Source organism: Notamacropus eugenii, chromosome 3, assembly GCF_028372415.1.
Source record: "Notamacropus eugenii isolate mMacEug1 chromosome 3, mMacEug1.pri_v2, whole genome shotgun sequence".
NCBI lineage: Eukaryota > Metazoa > Chordata > Mammalia > Diprotodontia > Macropodidae > Notamacropus > Notamacropus eugenii.
Genome location: NC_092874.1, coordinates 430,598,280 through 430,621,801, shown reverse-complemented (window position 1 = coordinate 430,621,801; position 23,522 = coordinate 430,598,280). Strand labels below are relative to the sequence as shown.

Here is a 23,522-nt window from a genome sequence, read left to right as displayed (position 1 = left end):
TCTGGCTTCAGACACTAGGTTGTGATCCCAGGCAAGTCACTTAACCTTGTTTGTCTCAGTTCCCTCATCTATAAAATAATCTGAAGAAGGAAATGGCAAACCAGTCCAGTATCTTTGCCCAGACAAATCCAAATAGAGTAACAGAGAGTTGGGCATGATTAAAAAATGACAACAAATTTTCTCATAGTACAAATACTATTTATTATGTGGAGGTCTACAACATGTTTTATGTGGAAAAGAGATCTTTAAAAAATTGTAAACTATTGTGTAGAAGATATAATAACAACTTTAACCCCTGTCTTCGTTCAGTGATGTTGCCATTTAAATGTCCTTGAAGAGGCAGAGAAGGACAGTTTCAAGGGGAAAGGAGAGTACTGGAGTAAAGAAACAATTCCAGGAATGATGGAGGCTAGTAGACACAGCCAGGACCCAATTCAGTCCAGTCTGAGGTTTCCTCTGTTCTGTCTCTAAGAAAGTTTCCATCTTGGAGCAAATAGAGCAGGAGCAGTCCCCACCTCCTCCACTAAGCTCTGCTACTGCCCAGATCTATTTGGCCTCAAGAGCATTGTTTCCCAACTATCTTTGAAGGACCACAGAACCATGGCTCTCAAAGGCCCTTACTTTTTGAAAGCTATAATCTTAAGAACATGTGCACACACAGACACACACAGAAACACACACATGAAAAACCAAACACTTTCTTTTCCTTATTATCCTGAATTCTGCTCCTCTCACTCTCATTTGGTCTCCCAGTTTGTACCCCTTGAGCCTCTTCCTCATACACAACTCAGACTACAGAAGGTATGGATTCCATAGTAAAGCATCTCAACATTTCACTAGTACAGAGTACTCAAGTTCCAGAGTTAAAATTTGGCCTCAGACACTTACTAGCTGTATGACCCTGGGCAAGTCACTATTTGCTTCAGTTTCCTCATCTGTAAAATGAGCTGGAGAAGGAAATAGCAAACCACTTTAGTACCTTTGCCAAGAAAACTCCAAATGGGGTCACAGAATCAGATACAACTGAAACAACTGCAAAACAACATTTAGTAAGCACTTTCTGTGGCTAAACTCTGGGCTAAGTGTTAGAGACACAACGAAAAGCAAATCCACAAAGCAAATTGTGTGTAAATGTACATTGTGCCTAGCGATATTAACTAATGATGATGTGACACCATCACAACGATCCAGACATTTAAAAACTAAGCTTTTGTTGCTGAAAGCAATGCTGCTTAAAATCCTTATGTTGTACACAATCATGGAAATAGAATTTTCTAATTTTCTAAAGATTTCTAAAAAATCTTTTCCAAAAGACACTCGTTGCAATAGGTTCTGAACCCATTTAACAATACAAAAATGCAACATCTGATTAGTTTGCAAGAACCCTTTGATATCAGGGAAGATAAGAATTCACGAGCCAAATTTCAATCTATACCTTTGCATAATTGACGGATCTTTATGGATAACGTCTATCTTGATTTATTAAGCACAGTTAGTGATATACTTCTTCCATAGGGATCTATGTATCTTTTTAAAACAACAACAGCCATTAAAACCAAATATTGTAATGAAATGAACTTAGAACTGTCTTCACGGTGCTGTATCCCAAAGAGACAAATCAAGAGAAAAAAATGATGAAGCATATTCAATCACATTGCTTTCACTAAAAACTATAAACTTAGTGAAAGCAAAAAGGGTTTGTAGCATTAATGAATAATTATCTTGAAATATGACTTATTTCATCTTCATCAATAGTACATGCATATAATTTTAAGATAAGTCAGCATATGAAAGTTGTGAGTGCATGCTCAAAATAAATATAAAAATATTAGGGGGTACATCCTGTGGTGTAGATCAGAGGTGTCAAGCACATGGCCCACCCCACCTGGCTGCTATGGAAACATGCTTTAGTGTGGCACAAAATAGATTAAAATGTAATTGGAAAATATGGAACAAAATAAATAAAAATCAAATAAAACATAGATAACATTGCATTTTAAAACTAAGTCAATGTTTCACCTGCTGAGATCCTTATTATATTAAGGACATATTAAGGATTAGTTGGCCCCTTGTTTTGTTTGAGTTTGGCACCACTGGTGTAGAGAACTGTATGCTGGACTTGGATACACAAAGACTTCAGTTCAAATCCCTTCCCCAACACTTGCTTGGCAAATCACTTCATTTCTCTAAGTCTCAGTTTTCTATTTGTAAAATGGGAATAATAATAGCACTCTCCTTGCAGGGCTGTTGTGAAGATCAAATGAAATTTCATATATATATGTACATATACACACATATATACATATGTAATATATATGTAGTGCTACATAAATATTAGCTATTAATAATGAAAATTCATTCACTTTAAACCTAATTCATCTTTCAAGGTTGTGCCATTAGGAATCAAATCTAAATGTCATCTTAGAAAAACTTTAATGACAACTTTGAGGATGGAAAAGGGAAGACATTATCACAAATACTTGACACAATACAGTATTTGTTGATTTTATCTTTAGGTGTTATAGATTCCATCTCTTCATTGGGCAGTTCTCATGTGCAGATTAATTCTGGAAATGGCTTATGGGCAAAGTGACTGTACTTTCTGCAAAATCAGTTCTCTGGAGTCTGGCAATATTTTCACTCCTTTCTATTCTGACCTCAGCATTGGAGTCCAACATCAAAGTTCAGAGGGTCAATTAGATTGACCGCATGGTGGAACCTGCCCTAAGGATCTATTCTTTCTACCAAGGGAAAGACCCTGAAAGGGTAATAGATTGATCCCTGGACTTGGAGGCAGGGTGGACCTGAGTTCAAATCTCATTATCTGATACTTATTAGCTTGTGTGACCCTACATAAATTCTTCTTTTGCCTCTTGTAACTCCCCAGAATTTAACTATTATATCGGACAGGGTGCTCCATCTACACTGACAGGAGATCTCATCCTGTGGAGTTCTCTCGTTTAGTTAAAGAGACCACAGATCCTTTAGGCTTTCATGGGTGGAAGGCTTACATCCTTTCCTTTGCATTTCATTTCAACTAATATTTATTAAATGCCTTCTGTATACCTAGAGCTGCTCAGAAGTGAGAGAAGCCCCTTTTACTCTCAAAGGACTTGGATTCCAAGGGGTACACAGGTGAGGATCTGGTACTCCTGACTATAACTGGTATTGCATATGTCATCCTTTAAGTCACATTTTGAAAGGGTTATTGATGAATGGGGTCAGACACAAAGGGGATATTGATGGACTGGGTCACGTGTAAAGGAGGCTGAGTGAGGGGCAAGTGCACTGGAAACTCTGCCGTATGATTACATGTGAAGAAACTGAGTGTGTTTAAGTTAAAGAGAAGATTACAGCTTCATTGATTCATAGACTTAGAACTAAAAGGGACCTTAGAGGTCTTCTTCCATTTTGTAGAAGAGGAAACCAAATCACAGACAGAATAAATGACTTGCCCAGGTTAAATAGGAAGGGAGGAAACAAGCATTTATTTTGCACCTGCTATGTGCTAGGCACCATGCTAAGTGCACCTTCCTCCCAAGGTTGTTGTGAGGATCAAATAACATAAGATTTGTAAAGTGCTTAGCCTAGTGACTGGCACATAACAGCACTATATAAATGCTATTTTTTATTATTTAATTAAAATGAAATATTATTTCATTTAATCCTTATAACAGTCCTGGAGAATAGATGCTATTTATTTCCCCCATTATATAGATGAGGAAACTAAGACAAGCAGAGGTTTAGTTATTTGCCTAGGGTCACATAACTTGTAAGTGTCTGAGGGTTATTTAAACTCAGGTCTCTCTGACTCCAGGCTCAAATAGTCTATCCACTGAGGCACCTCATTACCTTTTAAGCACCAGATATGCTTCCAGCCCAACCCCCTGCCCCTCCTCCCACTTCCCAGCCATCATTGAGGGGAGAAGTCATTGTGGAGAGGGGACCTTACTTCCTCATCACCATCAGCAACAACTGTTATCCAGCTGCCACTAATACAGAGTAAGTTTAGCACATGAGCCCTGGGAGAGGCAGCACCTTCCATTCCCCACAATACTGGGCCTGCTTCCAGGGAAGCCCTCATTTCCATCACCCAGGGAAGCACCTCCTCTGGAGAAGAGATTGGCCATTCCTACCAACTGCAGGCCAACTGATCCACAGGGAAGGCAAGCCAACCAAGCTGAAGCAGCCAGGCACACTGAGGGACAGTTAGAGATCAGAGATACATGTCAACTATCACTATCTTGACTACCATTCACCCTCAGACTCTGATAAAGACAGCCCAGGACCGTGAATCTAAGATATTTGCAATAGCAATGCTTCCAGCTCAGTGTCAAATGACTCAGCTGGAGAAACTGACATGATTTTTTCAGTGCTAATGACATTAAAGAGAAACAGGACCACCCACTTTGCTTGTGTACCCTAAGAACCATGGAACCTTTCCATGTGACCTGTAGCTAAAACTTTCTGTGTTCCCATTAGAATGTGCACTCCCAGAGAACAGGGACTGTCTCTGCTTTTCTATTTGTATTACCCATGCTTTACACATAGTAAGCACTTAATAAAGACTTTAGTCATCCATCCATACTTCCATCCATCCATCAGTCCATCCATTCATCCATCCATCCATCTATCCATCCATCCATCAATTCATCCATTAATAACAAACTTTCCTTCTTTCCAAGGTTGACTCACCAGAGTCATTCCAGGCATGACTGCATACTTCTGTACCAACAGTGGTGGATGTTTCTGTAGGGCACCTTGGATATTATACCGAAGCAGGCGGTAAGGGTCATGTCGACACTGAAAAGAGAAATGGCAGATTTTTTATCCTCAAAGGGGGTGAGGGGGTTTTACTTGGAAGTCCTGAAAAGTGAAGGTCCAACACAGGCATAGAGAATAGGGCACTTTAGACACTAATTAGCCTTATAACTTTAGGCACATCTCTCAGTTCCTCCATCTGTAAAGTGAGGTCCCTTTTAGCTCTAAACCTATGATCCTATAATCATAAGAGAGAAACTTCAACATGAGGCATCCTAAAGTGATTAAGAAATCCCAGGCATACTCTGAAACTGTCCCCCAGAGGAGACTTCTTCAGAAAAAATCACTTGGGACTTTTCTGAGCCTGGCATCCCAAGAAGATGGGATTTCCACCAGTTTCCTCAAAAGGAGTCTATAGTATGGAGGAATGGAAGGGGTTAGAACAGAGGTGGGGAACCTTCAGCCTTAAGACCACATGTGGCCTTCTAGGTCCATAAGTGCAGCTTTTTGATTGGATCTAAATTTTCTTAAAATTTGGATGCAGTCAAAAGGTCGTGTTTAAGGGCCTAGAAGGCCACATGTGGCCTTAAGGTCACAGGTTCTCCATCCCTGGGCAAGAACCTTCACTGAAGTCCTACACTGATGGCTCATTGTGGCATGGAGGTGAGCTCTCCAAGGTTGCCAAGGGAGCTTCCAGCAAGTCTCTGTCTGGCTGGCAATGCATTAGATGTCTGCTATCTAAGGACCACCTAGCTAGGGTTGGAGGGGGGGTGGTTATCAACAGAAGACTGACCACCCACCAAGTGATGCCTTTTTGTTGGTCAGAGAAACTCAGGGAACCCTCTAGAAAGCTACAGCGGGGTTTGTAGTTAATAGTCATAGAGGGAACTCCATTAAGGGAAGGAATTTTTGTAGTGATAATGAGTATCATAGATGTGTCACTACAATCTGCACAAAATAGTCCTCAGTTTGAGGGGGCGTGGGGGATACAGGACAGGATAAGAGAAGCATTCTCACCCAGTCTGTCACCTCGTAGCTTCCTGTTTCAATTAGCTATCCTTGCCACTTCTCAAGGGATCTCTCTCATGATCCTATGATCATAGATTGAGAGTTAAAAGGGACTTTAGGTGTCATAGATTCTGACCTCCCCATTTTACACATGATGAAGCTGAGGCACTGAGTAATTAAGTGACTTGTTCAAAGGAACACAGCTAGAACTAGGTAACTAAGTTCTGTTTTTGGTTTTCCCCCCTTATACTGTTGAAGGATCACAAGAGCTTTTAGCATCCTCCAAATCTGGCACCCTTGTATAAAACACAACAGTTACACCCTCGTTAAAGCTTTGCTTCCCTCTTTTTTTACCCTGCCCCCACTCCAGTTAGCTTTACTAAGCCAACAACTCTCATTAGACTGTAAGGTCTTTGAGGACAGGGACTGTCTTTAGCTTCTTTTTGTATCCCTAGTGCTTAGTACAGTGCCTGAAACACAGGCGACATTCAACAAATGTTTATTGAGATGTAATTTCATATTTTAGCACCTATGGGAAAATGAGGTTAAGCAAAATAATGAACAAGAACAGGAAGTCACAAAGCATGAGAACTCTTCCAGGTCTAGATATAGCTGCAGATACTCCTAGTCTCCAGTGAAATGAAAATGGCTCCTCTTGGCTCTTGACTTTTAGTATTGGCCCAGCTCTTGGCTTCTTTAGAGGAAAGCATGATACAAGATTTGGAGGCAGAGGACCTGGGTTCAAGTCTTCCCTCTGACACTTTGCTGGGTGACTTTGGCCATGTCACTTCAGCTCTCTAGTCCTTAATTTTCCTTGTTTGTAAAATGATGGGGTTGGATCAATTATTCTAGATCTAGGATCCTATAATCCTGTGATAAACCCATCATCTCCTGGGAGGAATGAAAGTATAACTAGAGAATCCCAATAGCTGATATGTCCATAGACTTTGTAGTTCAAGAATGTCTTCCATATATGATCTCACTTGAGCCTCAAAACTGCCTGTGAGGGATCAAACTGTGTTGCCCATGATATGCAGTAATGGCCATGGTTTCCACCAACAGGAAAGGGGGCCACTGTTCTACTACCCCATCCTGCATAGCTTGAATCTCAGGGTGTACAGTGACTCTGCAATGCTGGTCAAAGGCTGGGTCAAGTTTCATCCTAGAAAGGGAGCAGCTCTGATCCTGTCATTCCACCCCTGTCTCTCAGGATGTATAAAACCCCTAGTCAGGTGGGGCTGAGTGGGGGGTGGAACTTTTCCTGGTTATATTCTAGTGGAAGAGGGGACAGGGTGGGTGTTGACATCAAAATGTCACTATGAGTGACAATATTTCCCAAAGGTATAGTTCAACTTCTGAAAGAAAGAAAGAAACAAAGAAAGGAAGGAAGAAAAGAAGGAAGGGAGGGAGGAAGGAAGGGAGGGAGGAAAAGAGGAAGGAAAAAGGAAAGAAAGGAAGGAAGAGGAAGGAAGGAAGGAAGGAAGGAAGGAAGGAAAGAGAAAGAAGGAAAAAGAAAGGAAGATGTCTTCAGGTTGGAGTTGGAGGGGAGGGGGTCAAGGGAAGAGACAGAGGCCTGGGGTATTACAGAGGGATTGCAGGACCTGAAGAAGGGCAGAATAGGAAGCTACCCTCAGGCCCCCACTTTTCCACCAGAAGAAAATAACCATAGCCCAGATATCTCACCCACATGGCCTGAAATTCATCACTTGCTCACACTACAGGTAAATCTTCAGTTAGAATTTTTCCAATAAGAAAGTCCCAGAGCTAGCTGTGTGCAGGCAAACAGATGGTGTGGATGATGGCATTTGGCTGGTTACATGCAGCTGGCTACAAGCATATAACTTGGAGAGAGCCCAAACCCGCTCACAGACTGGCCTCTAGCCCTCTCCATATGGGAACCCCTAAACCCTGAGCAGGCTGACTCTCTAACACTTAGCATACACTAAACTCCAATTGTAGCCACAGACAGACTCCCTTACCAGACAACTGATCCATTAACCCCAGCCACAGACTGACCCCTTAATCCTGACCAAGGGCTGAATGATCTCCATATCTGGTCCCAGACTGAATTCTAAACTTGGGTCACAAACAGAGCTCTGGCTGTGGTCCCAGAGTAACCAAGTAACCCTGGCCATCTGTCTTATTCTCTGGGGGGAACTTCCATGAAAGTGGAATAGAAATTCAGGCACAAGGGCAGAAGGAGTATAACCATCTCCACATCCCCCAGTGCAATGACAACTCTTCATTGACGATATGTGTGAGTGCTTCCAGGACCGCTAGACTGGGAGACAGGAACCCTAGATTCTCTTTATTCCTCCAAACCCAGTCCTAACTTACCTGACCTGTGTCTCTTTCCTTAGGAGCTGCTGGCAAGGACAACTTATCTGAAGAAACCAGTTTACTACTAAGTCTGATCAAATTGCTCAGTGCCAATTACATCAGGTTGGCACATTTTCATTTCTAAAGGTGCCTTCAGTAGTTGCCCCATCTTCTGCTATGAAGAAGTACAGGACTATGGGTATTTTTTAATGTGTAGGTAAGTTTTCTTCACTGTTTTTCCCTTTATTGGAGGGGCACCTTGGGAAATATGGGTAATATTGTCTATGGGGTTTTTTTTTTTGTTTTGTTTTTTTGGACAGGGGAAGGCAAGACAATTGGAGTTAAATGACTTGCCCAAGGTCACACAGCTAGTAAGTGTCAAGTGTCTGCGGCAGGATTTGAACTCGGGTCCTCCTGACTCCAGGGCTCTATTCACTGTGCCACCTAGCTGCCCCTGGTAATATTTTCTATTAAAAAAAAAAAGATGCGAATAAAGATTTATTATCAGAAAAGAACAGCCTTCAATGCTTTCTTTAAGCACAGGGTGACTAATGATGGGATTTCGGTCACGGGGTGGAGGCTTCTTGGCAAGCCTGGAATTTTATTGCTTAGCTGCCCATTACAGGCACGGCGTGCTCTGGGCCTATTCTTGCTCATCCTGACCTGGCCTGGGTAATGGAAAGCTCCAGACTTACCTGAATGCAAGGGGAGGGCCGGCCGCACTGATTGTGCAAGTAGAGCGTGTCCAGGATCCACTCCAGATGACTCGAAATGGTAGAACTCTGGGTAGTCATCACGTAGAGCACCAGGATTTGGCTGGGGTCCCTGGGGGCTGAGATAAACCGTTCAAACTCCAGATCTGTGAGTGCCGGGCTTTTCACCAGACATCTGCAGCCAAAGTTAGTGTCCTGTTTGAGCAGTAGCTTTCGGAGCATCAGAGGGCAGTCGGAGAGAGCAAAGGCCCAGGTGTTGGGGGACCGCAGGTCCGGCATGCCAGGCGATTTGGGCGGCAGCTCCGGCACGCCAGGAGATTTGGACCTGTAAGGTAGAAACCCCTCCCCCCAGGCCCCAGAATGAGAAGGGGGCAGTTTGAAATGTCCAATCCCGGTGAAAAGGGGAGTGAGGAAGACCTAGTTTCAATATTGCCGCCTGTACTTTCTAGTTGTGGAAAACCTGTACAAGACATTTCATCTCTTGGAGCCTGGGTTTCCTTGCTGGAGAATAAAAGGGCTACCGAATGAATGGTCTCTAAGGTCCCTTTCGGCTCTAAATGACGATTTCTATGATTTTGTAAAGCAAGGGTTCTTGGCTTGGGAGTTTGCCTCCTCACCTCTCTTCTCTGCTGAGTCTCATTGGGACACCCATCACATTTGTATCTACTCTGTAATTTGCATGTACCAGGCAGTGGCTTAAGGGGGGCGGGGGAGAAGGGAGGGAACAGGGAAGAGGGGATAACGCTTTCAATATATTGGTTTCCTTTTTAATCGGCTATATTTTGTTTTATGCATTTTAGAGCATGACTGTGATGGCTTGCAAATGTTTTTTGACTTCACCAGATGGTCAAACATGAGTACAGCACAAGTGGAAAAACTCCTGCCATAAAGGAATCCCATCACAAGTTGAAAAGTAGATGAATGAAATAGTTTTCCCAGAATCGCAGAATTTCTGAATTGGAAGGATGCTCAGAGGCCAATTAATCTAACTCACACTTGAATGAGAATTGTCTTCACAGTAAATCTAATAACCTAAAGCTTATCCAGTCTTCCCTTGAAGACTTCCAGTGATGGGAAGCTCATTATCATCCCTAGAAGTTCATTCTGCTTTTTGGATAACCCTAATTATTAGGATATATTACTTGATATATTAAGCTGAAATGTATATCTTTGAAACTTGTACACATCATTGTTCCTAATTCTTCCCCTTGGGTCAGTTAGAACAAGATTAGTCTCTTTTCCATATAAGTATCCTTTAAGTGTACAAAAATATTTGAAGTACTGAGGCAGCTAGGTGGGGCAGTAGATGGAGTACTGGACCTTAAAGTTGGGAAGACCTGAGTGTGAATCAAGGGCAAGGTGACCCTAGGCAAGGCACTTAACTTCCGAGTGCCTCAGTTTCCTTACCTGTAAAGTGGGCTAATAGCACTTACCTCCCAGGGTAAAGTACTTGGCAAATCATAAAGTGCTATGCAAATGCTAGCTATTATTATTAAAGGCAGTTATGATTCCCTCCCCCCTCTAAACCCCTCAAACCTTCCCTTTATTCCCATTTTCTTGAACTGATCTTCATCTAACATGATTCTAAGTCCCTTCAACATCCTGAAAACCCTTCTCTGGACACTCTCCAATTTATCAGCAGATAGATGGGCAAATCAAACCAATAATAGAAAGCAAAATTATAAGATGGGGCCTCTGTGTTGTAGATCTTGGTATATTTCTTAGGTTTGTTTTTTTTTTTACACAGTGGGTATCCAACAGTTGTTTGCTGAATGGATGGATAGATAAAATGAACTAAGTATAATTATTATAACAGTAATATAATATAAATAATATAATAGTGCATTATTTTTATAATATGATAATACATTATTATTATAATATAATAAGAAATGATATAAATGAAAATTATAATATGAAGCAAAGTAGTCCTAAGTGCCAGTTAGTATTTCTAGTCTTACAGAATAAGAGGTAAAAAGATGGAGATACTGACCTACTGGGCAGCCTAGAAGGCTCCTGCAGTAGGAGTGGAGGTTGAAATGTGGCACCAAGTGTGATCTTCCCAAGACAGAGCTCAATGACATTACTAGCTTATGAATGGCTCTGGATGGGTGTCTGGATGTGAAAAGGCTTTGAGTAAAAAGATGTGGGTTTTGTGTGCATAGGTCCCAAGGGATTTCAGTAGCAAGTGCATATCTAAACCCACCTGTCAGTGACTCTGGATGGGATTTTGATAGGTTTCTTTTTATAACTGTCCATGACTGCTGATGAAGCATCATCCCAGAATGATTCCCCAATGGAAGAAGTTTGTAACACTGAATGAGTGTGGGTAAGTGATTCTGATGCTGACTTCGGAAGCCATTGTAGAAAGGATGGTGCTTTCTTCTTGAACCGGCTGAGTTCTATTTCATCCTTCACTGGATAATCTATTGTGAGGAGGCCTGTGAGTAAAGCCCAATATATTATATTGTGAGTCAGTGTCTGACCTTCTCTGTCACTGCTTTTCTGCCCAAACCCTTTCCTCCACTTAGTCTGGCTTACTCAGTGGTCCTTGAAAGGTCCTTCAACCATTACACTCCTCAGCTAAGAGAACTCTCTAGTGGTATCCTACCTCTTTAGTTCCTACCATTCACTTTAAGGCTGAGATAGAGTTCCTCTTTAAGTCAAGCCACACTTCTGCTGGGAGATGCTTCAAGGCTATATAGAACATACTATTCTCATCCTCCACGGAACCCCATTATTCTTTTTTCTTAATAGAATTTTATTTTTTCCCCCTTACATTCAAGAAAAATTTTAGCATTAGTTTTTTACACGATTTTGAGTTCCAAAATTTCCCCTCTTCCTCCTTGCCCTCCCTTCTTCCAAAAATGGTAGGCAAGTTGATATAGATTATAAATGTGCTACCATGTAAAACATTTCCATTTTATTCACACTTGTGAAAGAAGAAACAGATCAAGAGGAAAAAAAGACCATGAAAAATAAAGTGAAAAAGAGTATGCTTCTTTTTGTATCCAGAGCCCATCAGTTCTTTATCTGGATGTGGATTGCATTTTCCTTCATGAGCCCTTTATACTTTTCTTGGATCATTATGTTTTGAGAAGAGCTGGGTCATGCATAGCTGATCATCACACAATGCTGCTGATACCATGTACAATGTTTTCCTGGCTCCGCTCATTTTACTTTTCATCAGTTAATGCAAGCCTTTCCAGGTTTTGCTGAAATCTGTCTGCTTATCATTTCTTATTGCACGATAGTATCCATTACATTCATATACCACAGCTTGTTCAGCCATTCCCCAATTGATGGACATTCCCCTCAGTTTCCAATATTTTGCCACCATGAAAAGGGCTGTTATAAATATTTTTTCACATATAGATCCTTTCTCCTTTTTAGATCTCTTTGGGATACGAACCTAGTAGTAATACTTATGGATCAAAGGGTATACATAATTTGGTTGCCCTTTGGGTATAGCTGTAAATTGCTCTCCAGAATGGTTGGATCAGTTCACAACCCCATCAACAGTACATCAGTGTCCCAATTTTCCCACATCCTCTCCAACATTTATCATTTTCCTTTTTTGTCATATTAGCCAATCTGATAGGTTTGAAGTGGTAGCTCAGAATTGTTTTAATTTGAATTTCTCTAATCAAAAGTGATTTGGAGCACTTCATATTCTTAGTGATAGCTTTGATTTCTTTATCTAAAAACTGCCTGTTCATATCTGTTGGCCATTTATCAGTTGGGGAATGACTTATATTCTTATAAATTTGACTCAGTTCTCTATATATTTGAGAAATGAAGCCTTTATCAGAAATACTGGCAGTAAAAATTGTTTTCCACCTTTCTACTTTCCTTCTAATCTTGGTTGCATTGGTTTTGTTTGTGCAAAATCTTTTAAATTTAATATAACCAAAATTATGTAATTTATATTTAATAATGCTCTCTAGCTTTTGTTTGGTCATGAACCTGTAGCTCACTTAACTTCTCCTTTAATCATTTGGATGCTATACCACCTGGTGCATATATGTTTAGTATTGATATTACTTCACTTCTATGGTACTTTCAAGCAAAATGTAGTTTCCTTCTTCATCTCTTTTAATTAGGTCTATTTTTTCTTTTATTTTGTTTGAGATCAGGATTGCTACCCCTGCTTTTTTTTAACTTCAGCTGAAGCATAATAGATTCTGTTCGAGCCCCTTACCTTTATGTGTGTCTCTTTACTTCATGTGTTTTTTCTTAAAAATAACGTATTGTAGGATTCTAGTTTTTGATCCACTCTGCTTCCATTTTATGGGAAAGTTCAACCCATTCACTTCATAGTTGTGATTACTGTATATTTCCCTCTATCCCAGTTTTCTCTTGTTTTTCCTCTCTCTCCATTCACCCTTTTCCTCCCCATATTTTGCTTCCATCTGTCACCTCCCCATGTCTGCCTTCTCTTCTGTAATTCTTCCTTCCCCCTTTACTTAATCTCCTCCCCGCTCACTTTCCTGTCAGGTAAGATTAATTTCTACATTCAACTGAATGTGTACATTATGCCCTCTTCGAGCCAATATTGATGAGAGTAAAGTTCAAGCAATGCCCATTACTCACCCTCCCATTTTCCCCTCCACTGTAATGTTTTTTTGTGCCTCTTCATATGAAATAATTTACCCCATTCTGCCTCTCCCCTCCTTCTGCACCAAGTGTACTCCTCTTTCTCATCTCTTATTTATATTTTTGTGTCATTCCCTCAAATTCACTTTGTACCCATAGCTTCTGGCTATGTATATTCCTTCTTGCTGTATTATTAGTGGTACAATTTTTAAGATTTACAAGTATCATCTTCGCATGTAGGGATGTAAGTAGTTCAGCTCCATTGATTCCCTTATGTTTTCTTTTCCTTGTTTAGGCTTCTCTTGGGTCTTGATATTGGATATCAACTTTTTTTTGTACAATTCTGGCCTTCTCCTTATGAAAGTTGAAATCCTTCTATTTCATTGAATGGCCAATTTTTTTCCTCAAAGTGTTATGTTTAATTTCACTAGATATGTGTTCGTCCTTCGTTGCCAAAGAAGACCATGTCATCAGAGAAATAATGACATGACTTGCACTTGACTTTGTTTTGAGTGAAGGAGAGCTGTGCAGGTCACCAGCCCTACTTCTCCTACTTCAGAGCCATCTGAATCCAGTGACCAGATATTCATCAGGATGACTGGAGATGACCCAGGATGAGGCAATTAGGGTTAAGTGACTTGCCCAAGGTCACACAACTAGTGAGTGTCAAGTGTCTGAGGTGAGATTTGAACTCAGGTTCTCCTGACTCCTGCACTGGTGCTCTATTTACTGCACCACCTAGCTGCCCCAATTTCACTGGATAGGTGATTCTTAGTTGCCTATTTGTTCAGGGCTATGCTGAAGCATGTGGAGGTTCTCATAGCTGGAGTCTGCTTATTCCCTTGGCTATACTAAGGCATATGGGATGTCCTGGTGTTGGTATTTGCCTGCTCCACCTCGCAGGGGCTCAGGATCTCCCATTGGTTTGCTGAGGTGGGACTTGCTAGGATACTTCCTGTCCTGAATTATTGGAATCCTTCCCTTTTACTCCAGTAAGAGAGACCTTTCTTGCTGATCTTCCAAGTTTCTTGGGCTAAAGATTATTTTGCCCCATCTTTTCACTGGTTCTGCTATTCTAGGATTTGTTTTGGGGTGCCATTTTATGGTTGTTTGGAGGTGAATATGGGAGAGTTACAGCAATTTACTGCTTGCTCCACCATTTTGGCTTTGCCCATTCCGTCATTCTAGAAACACTCATTGGTACTAAAGATTACTTTGTCTCATATTATTAGTCCTATTTATCTATCCATCTCTCCCTCTGTTCAGCAAATAACTGTTGAGTACCTACCAAGGCCTGAAGGGGGATAGAGTTCCTATATTCAAGGAGTTTCCAATTTAACAGGAGATGGGTAGGATGAGGCATATATCCAAATGACATAATTGTATATGAGGTAGAGGCATGATAGGTACATGGTCCAGGTGTTCAGTGGATAGAGTGCTGGATTTGGAGTCAGGAAGACCAGAGTTCAAATTCAGCCTCCGACTCTTACTAGCTATGGGAATAGAGACAAATTCACTTAACCCTAGCACTTACCTCACAGGATTGCTATGAGGATCAAGTGAGATCATGTAAAGCACTTTGCAAACCTTAAAGTGGTATAGGAGTTATTATTATTATTGAAACAAAGTACAATGAAAATTCAGGGCAGGGAACTATCACTTCTGTCTAGAGGAAGTCTGGGAAAATTTCATGGAGAGTGGTAGAACTATAAGATCATAGATTTAGAGCTGGAAGGGAACTTAGAAGACAGCTAATTCATACCACTATTTTAGAGATGAGGACACTGACACTCAGAAAGGTTAAGTGAATTGCTTAGGGGTTGTGTGTCACAGATGGGATTTGAACTCAGGGCATTCTGACTCTAAGGCCTGTCCTCTTTGCATTTCAACATGCTGTCTACCATTAGGATAATCACATGGACAGTGGTTGGAAAGACTGATCGGAGAAGTGGTTGAATGGAGGAAGGTCAAGTGGGATACTGTTGCTTTGAGCTATTACTAGGACCATGGGCCATGCTAGACACATCAGGGCTTGTAGTGGGAGGTATATTAAAGGCAATAGATGTGTTATATGCTAATAAGTTACTGCAGACACTTATATGCTATTTGACCTGAGCAAATCACTGGGCTCTCTGAACATCAGTTTCCTTACCTATAAAATGAGGAGAATAATAGTATCTACCTCACTGTAAGGTGCAAAGGAGATAATGTATGTGAAATGTTTGGAAAAACAGGAAGCAGTATAAAAAGGGAAGCTGTTATTGAACGTTTGCACAGAGAGATGCTCAATAAATACTTGTTGGTTGAAGATTCCAGGGGATTCTTCTGATGGGAAGTGTGAAGGAGGTCTGCCACAACGTAAAGGCTAGCAATCTAGAGACAGGACTTTTCCAACTCTCCACAGAGGGGAGTTAGTAGATTCACTAAGGAACTATATAAGTTATGATTTCTAGTGAAAAGAATTCTAAATTTGTTATCAGAGGACCTAGATTCAAATCCTAGCTCTATCACCTCTAACCTGGGTCACCTTGGGCAAGTCACAGCCTCTATAGTCTACACAGTCTCTTCATCTGTAAAATGAGGGAGTTGGATCAGATGAACTCAGAAGTCCCTTCCAACCCTAAAGCTATGGTCCTTATCCATCTTTAAGATCTGTCATAATGCCAAGAGGGAAATGGACACATAGTTCGTGTTTTTGTGTTGGGAGTGTAGATAGATGGATACAAGCTGTGTTCATGTAAGAATGAGATATGGGGGACTGGACAATTGTCAGAGATGTCTGGGGCAACTTCTCCCTTTCCAATTTGGGAAAACCAGCTCCATTTCTATCCTAAAACTCCTAGCACTCCAAGGACTCTAGTTCTTTCTCCTCCTCCAAGCATTTATCAAGACCTCCACTAGCTATAGACCAGTACTCCTTTCTCTCCATTCTCCTCCAAAAGCCCTCAAAATAGAGCTAATAACATCTTTTTATGTTTCCCTTCTTCCAGTGATATTTCAGTTAAGCTAGGGTAACCTATGAGACCCCAAATCTTCCAAGATACGAAAAAGAGCTTTAATTATAGATTCTAAGGCACTGATGAGCATCATGAAAAGTACAGTGAGTTTGGAGTTAGAAGACGATAATGGGAGTTAAACATCTTCCCTGCCCATTAATAGGCCTCGGGTGGGGCTATTGGGGGAGGCTTGATTAGGGGATGCTTGTTTTGTATGAAGATCCATACCTTTTGTTAATTGCTAAGGAGGCATAGGGTCTGGAGGGTCTGTCCTTCAGCTCTGAAAAGTGTATATACACTCTGAGGTGAGGTTTTGCTTTGGGGCTTAGTTTTTAGAAGAAGGTTCATCTGCCAGATGAGATTCTGGGCAGCTGTTTTAAGAAGCCCCCTGACTTTGAAAACCCAGATGTTGGTGCTTCTCTCTCTGGTAATGATACATGTATTAACTATAGTCAGACAATGGGAAACCCTATATGTTGGTCCTGCTTGCATTTTCTCAGTTGGTATATGTAATTAAAATAAGATTGTTTACTCATCTTAAAGTTGCTTTCCTTTCAGAAAATCAGATGTAAGAACCTGTGCAACAGGCCCTACTGGGTCCCAGGGTCCTTGCTATTACAAAGACCTGGATTCAAATCCCTCCTTTGATATTGACTTTCATTTGATTTTGGGTAACTCACTTCTCATTGAGCATCAGTTTCCTTGTTTGTAAAATGGAGTTCACTAGATGGCATCTGAGGAGGGACCCTTTCAGATTTCACTCTATGATTTTATGTGAACCATGTTAAGATGTAAATCTATAGAATCTATTTGAATCTAAATCCTTAGAATCTATTTGAATCTAAATCTATAGAGTATTTGGAGTCCAAATATGAAGGATCCTATCTGGTATCTTCCAACTCATACCATGTAAGCAGCTGTCCAATTTCCTTATTATCAAAAGTTATCTGAATGTATGGGAATGTGGAATGGTAACCCTAGAAGCCTCAGAAGTGATTATGAATTTAAGAGGTATAAGAACATTTGAGCCAGAATGAAGGATGAACATGGATGAACTTTTGGGATGGAAAAGTAAGAATGGGTCAACATAGTTAAATGAAATGCATTTTACAAATTGCAGAAAACTCACAGGAGGGGAGTGCTCCAGCCTCAAGAAAACCTGTTTGTCAGGCTTCTTCACCCTTCCTGTCCCCTGATATTTACCTGCTGATAGCAAAACAGAATTCATAAATTGAGACACCGTCTTCTGAAATCGTTTCTTAATCTCAGCCAGTGCTCGGATGATCTTGGATGTCCTCTCTTCTGTACTGCTTCTAAAATAATACTTGACACACCAAGAGGGGAAATGCAGTTATTGTTAGCCAAGAGCAACATCTCATCCTTACCTGCAGAAAACCTGAGCTATTCTGTGATGAAGGGAAAGCAGAGACACATTGACAGGGGTTCAGGGTGAGGAATATATCCTCTAAAAGCTGTTTGCCCTATTCTCAAAGATTCATCCTGCTACCTCTGCTAGTGAGAAGGTACATTATGCCCCCTTCCTTTAGTGGGCAGGGATTCTAGGGTGACTGGACTTTTCAGAGGAGAATCACAGGCAATTTCAGATCCTAGAAAACATGCCATAATGGTTAGGAAGCCAATCTCAAAGCCAAGAAGACCGTGGGTTCAAGTCTGGCCTCTGACCCTAGAGAACTCACTTAATCTCTTGGTGATATTGGCAACCCTGAATAAGATATCAGAAAAGGTATTTGTCTCTATTAAGTAGAGAGTTTTGTCACCCAGAAACTCCCTAACCAATGAAATCACAAATGTACTTCTTATCCCCATCTAAACTCTTTGTGGCTAGACTTATGCTTCATCTGGGCTGCAAGATTTTAAAAGAATATTGTTCTGAATGCAAAGAGCCACCAACAAAAACAAATATTCAAATAAGCAAATGAAAATAAGGAGGTTTTGTATATGAAGCCATTACTTATGGTGTCTAATAAGTGTATCAACATACACTTATTATCAACATTCGCTCTAATAAGACAGTAAGAAAAACATACTCTTTGCTTCCGAGTCCCCTTCTGAATTATATATGTGAAACTTGTTGCTGTTATTGCCATGAATAAATGATTGAATAAAAATCATTTTTTAAAATACTTCCTAATTGCATGGCATCATAGTAAGCATGGAGGATATAAATGGAAAAGCAAGATGATCTCTACTCTCAAGGAGCTCACATATTAATGGGGAAACAAACAATGGGGAGATTTCAGCTGTAAGTCAGATGGAAAGGTCTGGTTCTTAGGGTGCATCAGCAAAGCAGCAAAGTGATGCATCTTCTAGTTAATGTTGTGCTTCTAGTAAGACCACATTTATTTCTGATGCTGAACCATTTGACAGAACTGAAGACTTGGTGATGAGAACTTGCTTTTCCAGGAATCTGGTATTGGTGCTGGCACCAACTGAACCTACAGAAGCAATGACCAGATAGCAACTGCACAAGGAAGGCTATCCAGGATGATGACTTCAGTAGCTGGGCTGGAAGCAGGGCTGGTGTTTTGAGGAGGTACTTCTTTTTCTGGGGCTCTTTGGCTTCTTATTCACTCAAGTAATCTAGCATTATTAAGGACAATGTGCTAATGTTGTGCCAGCTGCTGGGAATACAAAGGCAAAAGGGATACAGTCCTGCCTTCAAGGAACTTATGCTCTACTGAGGGACAAATGGTTAAATAAATATAGGCTATGTAAAAAAAAATTATTCACAATGCTTATCTGCCCAGTTGTTGGACATATCAGCTGTTTGCCAGTTTTTGTTTTTAAATTTAGTTTTATTTTGTTTTGCTATTATGAATGATGTTGCTATGCCTGTCTGAGCAGAAGAGAGGTGTCTTCCCATCTTCTCTCCCATAACAATATCAGGGCATATAGTCACAGAAGTGAGATATTGGAGCCAAAGGGAATGGGGCATCTTTTATCGATTTTGAGCTGCAAGGTGCCTCAGAGGAGGAAATGGAGGTCACAGAAGCTGTAAGCTCCTTAAGTACAGGACCATTTTATTTTTGTCTTTATATCCCCAGAATTTGGCACATAATAGACATCTGATAAATGCTTGTTGATTACTTGATTTTTTTTCCATTGCAACATACTGCCTCTTCTTTGCAGGTCTTACTATTAATTGCCATATTGATTAATTTTTGGACATCTGGTTAATCTCCCTTAACACATGGTGATGGATGAAAATGAGGCTAGGTTCCAGAGGCAATCCCTGATGTCATGCCATGGTTGCTTTCTTCAGTGAATCTCTGACACTACTAAGTGGGCTAATCTCAGATTCTATAGAACAATAGCCTCCTCCTGAAAAAAAATGACTGAATGATAGAGTATATTCTAAGACCAGGGCACTGGAAGAATTTAAGGTGACATATAAATATGGATGTTCAAGTATTTTTATCATCTAGCATGTTATCTCACATGTAGCAAATATTCATTATTTTCTGAAAGAATAACTCATCAAATTTTAAAGTATGTATTGGATGATGATGGGGACCCTTTAATAAAAACATCCTTTTAAGTTGACATCAACCTATAACCATATATTTTGGGACCAGTAATGCAAATAGTTCTCAGTCTTCCCTTTGATATAACTATCTAGACCATGTATTTCCATTTTGTCCATATGAATATCATGACAAAACTTGTCAAATACTTTACTGAAATCTACAGCATTTTCCAGATTTATCAGTCTAGTAACCATGTAGAAAAGGAGAATGATCTTCCCTTAAGGAAGCTATACTGACCTTTTGTGTCCACTGTTTCCTTTACTAGATGTTCACTAATCAACCCTTTGATAAGTCATTCTAGAATTTTTCCAGGATTCAGAGTCAAATTCACTAGCCTATAGTTTACAGAATCTACTTTCTTCCTTTTTCTTTTGTGAAACCCAGAGCACTGTGTTATTCTGAGCTTCAGTGCTCGACACCTCTTACAACAATTTGTTGCATTTTTTGCATTCATCTTCCATTTCCTGACCTTACTTCCATTTTCTATAAATATCTTTTTAAAATCCAAGTTGGCTGATGATCACTTTGTGCATCCACGTTGGTTTCTCCATTTTCCTCCTCATCAAAATTATTTCTGTTTGTATCTTCAGAATTTTCTTCTGAGATTCCTATTCTTCCTAGGTTGACTTTTCCCTGCAGAAATTTAGCATTTGTGACTATTGATATTTGCTCTAAATCTTTTGGAGTCTGCTCTTCTAAAATCTAGAGTATTTGTCAAACATTTCTTCGCTTTCATTGCCATTGTCACAAATTCTGATATGAAGTTCTAACTTCCCTCAATGTGTTAATCATTTCCATTTCAGCAGTCACCTCCCTCTTGTTGGTCAGAATCAAGTCTAGAAGATCAGTTCTTTCCTCCACCTTGTGAATGATAAAATTAGCATAAAGCACCATCACCATTAGCTATTCTACTTTTAACAGATAAAGTTCCAGCAAATGTTCAGAAAATCAAGTCCCTTATCAATACCATCTCATGCCTCTGAGCCAGGCTTCTGACGTTTCCCCAATTGCCCGTGTACTTTCTTCTTTTGTTCAGATGATCTGTGTTATGCTCTAATGACAATACGATTTTTATTTCTCCCTCCATTGATCTTCACCAAAGTGCTTTTCATCATGTTTTCCTGCTCATTTTTTTCACATTTTGTTTTTCAATAAAAAAGCTCAGTTTTAAAGAAAAATGGAAAACAAAACCCCTGTAACAAATATGCATAGTTGAGCAAAACAAAGTCCCATATTGTCCAAGTCCAAAAATATGTCTCAATCTGTGTCATCATAGTCAAGTCTCTCTCTCTCTCTCTCTCTCTCTCTCTCTCTCTCTCTCTCTCTCTCTCTCTCTCTCTCTCTCTCTCTCTCTTTCTCTCTCTGTCTCTGTCTCTGTCTCTGTCTCTCTCTCTTTTCCTCCATGTCTTCCATTGGGCAGAAGTAATGAAAATGCTGCCTGTACCCCCAAGGCTTTCAATTTCTTTGCCAAGATTTTATAATCCCTACTTATGCTTTCCACAGCCCCTCTGGCTGTATTATTTGTCCCCACACAAACTGCAGGAAGCTAGTAGTAGTAATCAGGTTTGTGAAGTCTTGAAAGACTCATCATGTCTCTCACACATGCTCCTATTAGTCCACAGATGTCTCTATTATAAATTCCAGGTTGACAAATAGCTACTTTGATATGACTCAACAGAGTATCACTTATTCATTGTACTTTGATGCTTAACTAGGTCATCCCCCTCTTCAAGGCACCTGTTGGTCTACATTATTGCTCTTTGGAGCAGAAGCTGCTCCTTAAACTTCAGAGGCACCAGCTCCCTCTCCATGAGAAAAAATAAAACTTGTTTGATGCCGTGGGTTCTTGACTCCGATTCTAGTGTTCTATTTAGCACATCACACAGCTTCAATAAAGGAAGGAAGAAGAAAACAAATATGGAACCTTGGAATTGGAAGAGACTTTAGAGATTATCTGCTTTAGTATAGGTCTGAATAAGAACCCTCCCCTGCAACATTCCTAAGAAATATTTAGGAAACCTCTCCTTGAAGGATCTGGAGGAAGAAAGAATAAATAGCTCTCAGAAAGGGGAGAGGGATGTCTACACCAAATAGCCTGGAAAGATCCTCATCAAACAATAATAAAGAATTATAGAATCTTATCCTTAGAGGAGGCTTTACAGGTCATCACATCCAAGATCCCATAATGGTTACAAGGCTGATAAAACATTATCTCCTAGAGAACATGCCCTTTCAGTTAGTCATGAGAGTCTTCTCCGTTTGAACAAAATCTTCCTAAATGCAAGAAAACTGGAAGCACTGAAATAAGAGGTACTGTTAGGACTGCAATCCATCCCACAATCGAAAGCATGTACCAATTAATAGGAAAACACTGAAAAATCCATCAATAGGACTGCCTATACTGCCTGTCTTTTGGGCCAATAAAACATTTAAATTGACGAGCTGCCTAGTTTCCAAAGCACAGCTGCATATAAATATTTAGTGGAAAACCAGGCTATGGGACCTTTAAAAGCTGTGCTTGCTTTGAAGGCAGTTTTCGCTGTTGCTTCTACTGGGTTGGTCTTCACTGGGCTATGGGTGCCTGGGGAGGCCATTTAATAAGGTTCCTTGTGACAGAATTTTTAAAGGGGAAGAAAGGAGGGGGGGAACCCATTGTTCATCTGCTTCACTTTCAAGAAATATTTGCTTTTGCTGACAAGTCATAAACCCCAGTCTGAGGATTAGAAAGCAGATGAGCAAAGGAAGGTGGGTTGGATGCCCTGAGTCAGACAAAGTGATGAGAAATACAAAGCCAATATAGCAACTGCTTTTCTTTTCTAATGTATTTACCATGCCAACTTTTAAACTAATTGACTTAAGAGGGAACAGCCAGATATAAAATTAAGGAGTAGGTAAACTTTTCTTTGGGGTATCACAATTCCTCATACTACTTTCTATTCTCTTTCTATCATAGCTCCCCTTTTTCTTACTAGATTTGGAGTCATAGGTACTGGATTTAAATCTTAGTTCTTCCACTTGTAATGTGACTACAAGCAGGACACTTGACCTCTCTGGGGCCTCAGTTTTTTCATCTGTAAAATGAGCAATTTGATCAAGATGGTACCAGAAGTGCTTTCCAGTTTTGTATGTATTATGCTATAAGTCTATGTCAATGTGATCAAGTCACTTCACATCCTTTGGCTTTAGTTTAACTATATATATAAAACCATGGATTTTGGTAGATAATTTGTATTTCCCACCTATAAATCAATTCAATTCAATTTAGCTAGAATTTATCAAGTACTATGTGTAAAGGCACTATGCTAAAGTTATAAATGCCAAATAAAAAGTTCTCAAGGAATTTATGGTCTATTACTTGAATGGGGGCCATGACTATGGATATAGGTAAATGAATACAAGGGATTGCAAAAGTTTTAGTGCAGTTTTAAATTTTAATAGCTTAAAACTGCACTAAACTACCCAGGATACCCTGGACAAAATAACTTGAGGAAGAAGAAAAACACTAATAGCTGGGGGAATTCTCATAGGAGGTGGCACCTTAACTCAATGTTAAAGATCAATAATTCAAAGAGGCAGAAGTG

The 23,522-nt window shown here is 40.2% G+C and overlaps 1 protein-coding gene across 3 annotated transcripts in view; it reads right to left on the bottom strand.

Moving 5' to 3' along the window:
* Nucleotides 1–23,522, bottom strand: part of C3H3orf20 (chromosome 3 C3orf20 homolog) — a 104,798-nt gene that overhangs the window by 23,384 nt on the left and 57,892 nt on the right. For all 3 annotated transcript variants that reach the window (XM_072598383.1, XM_072598382.1, XM_072598384.1), the window contains 4 exons: nucleotides 17,597–17,717; nucleotides 11,008–11,242; nucleotides 8,784–9,126; nucleotides 4,696–4,803 (listed from right to left, as the gene is read on the bottom strand). In XM_072598383.1, coding sequence (XP_072454484.1) covers nucleotides 4,696–4,803; nucleotides 8,784–9,126; nucleotides 11,008–11,242; nucleotides 17,597–17,717 — 807 coding nt within the window. The remainder of the gene's footprint in view (nucleotides 1–4,695; nucleotides 4,804–8,783; nucleotides 9,127–11,007; nucleotides 11,243–17,596; nucleotides 17,718–23,522) is intronic.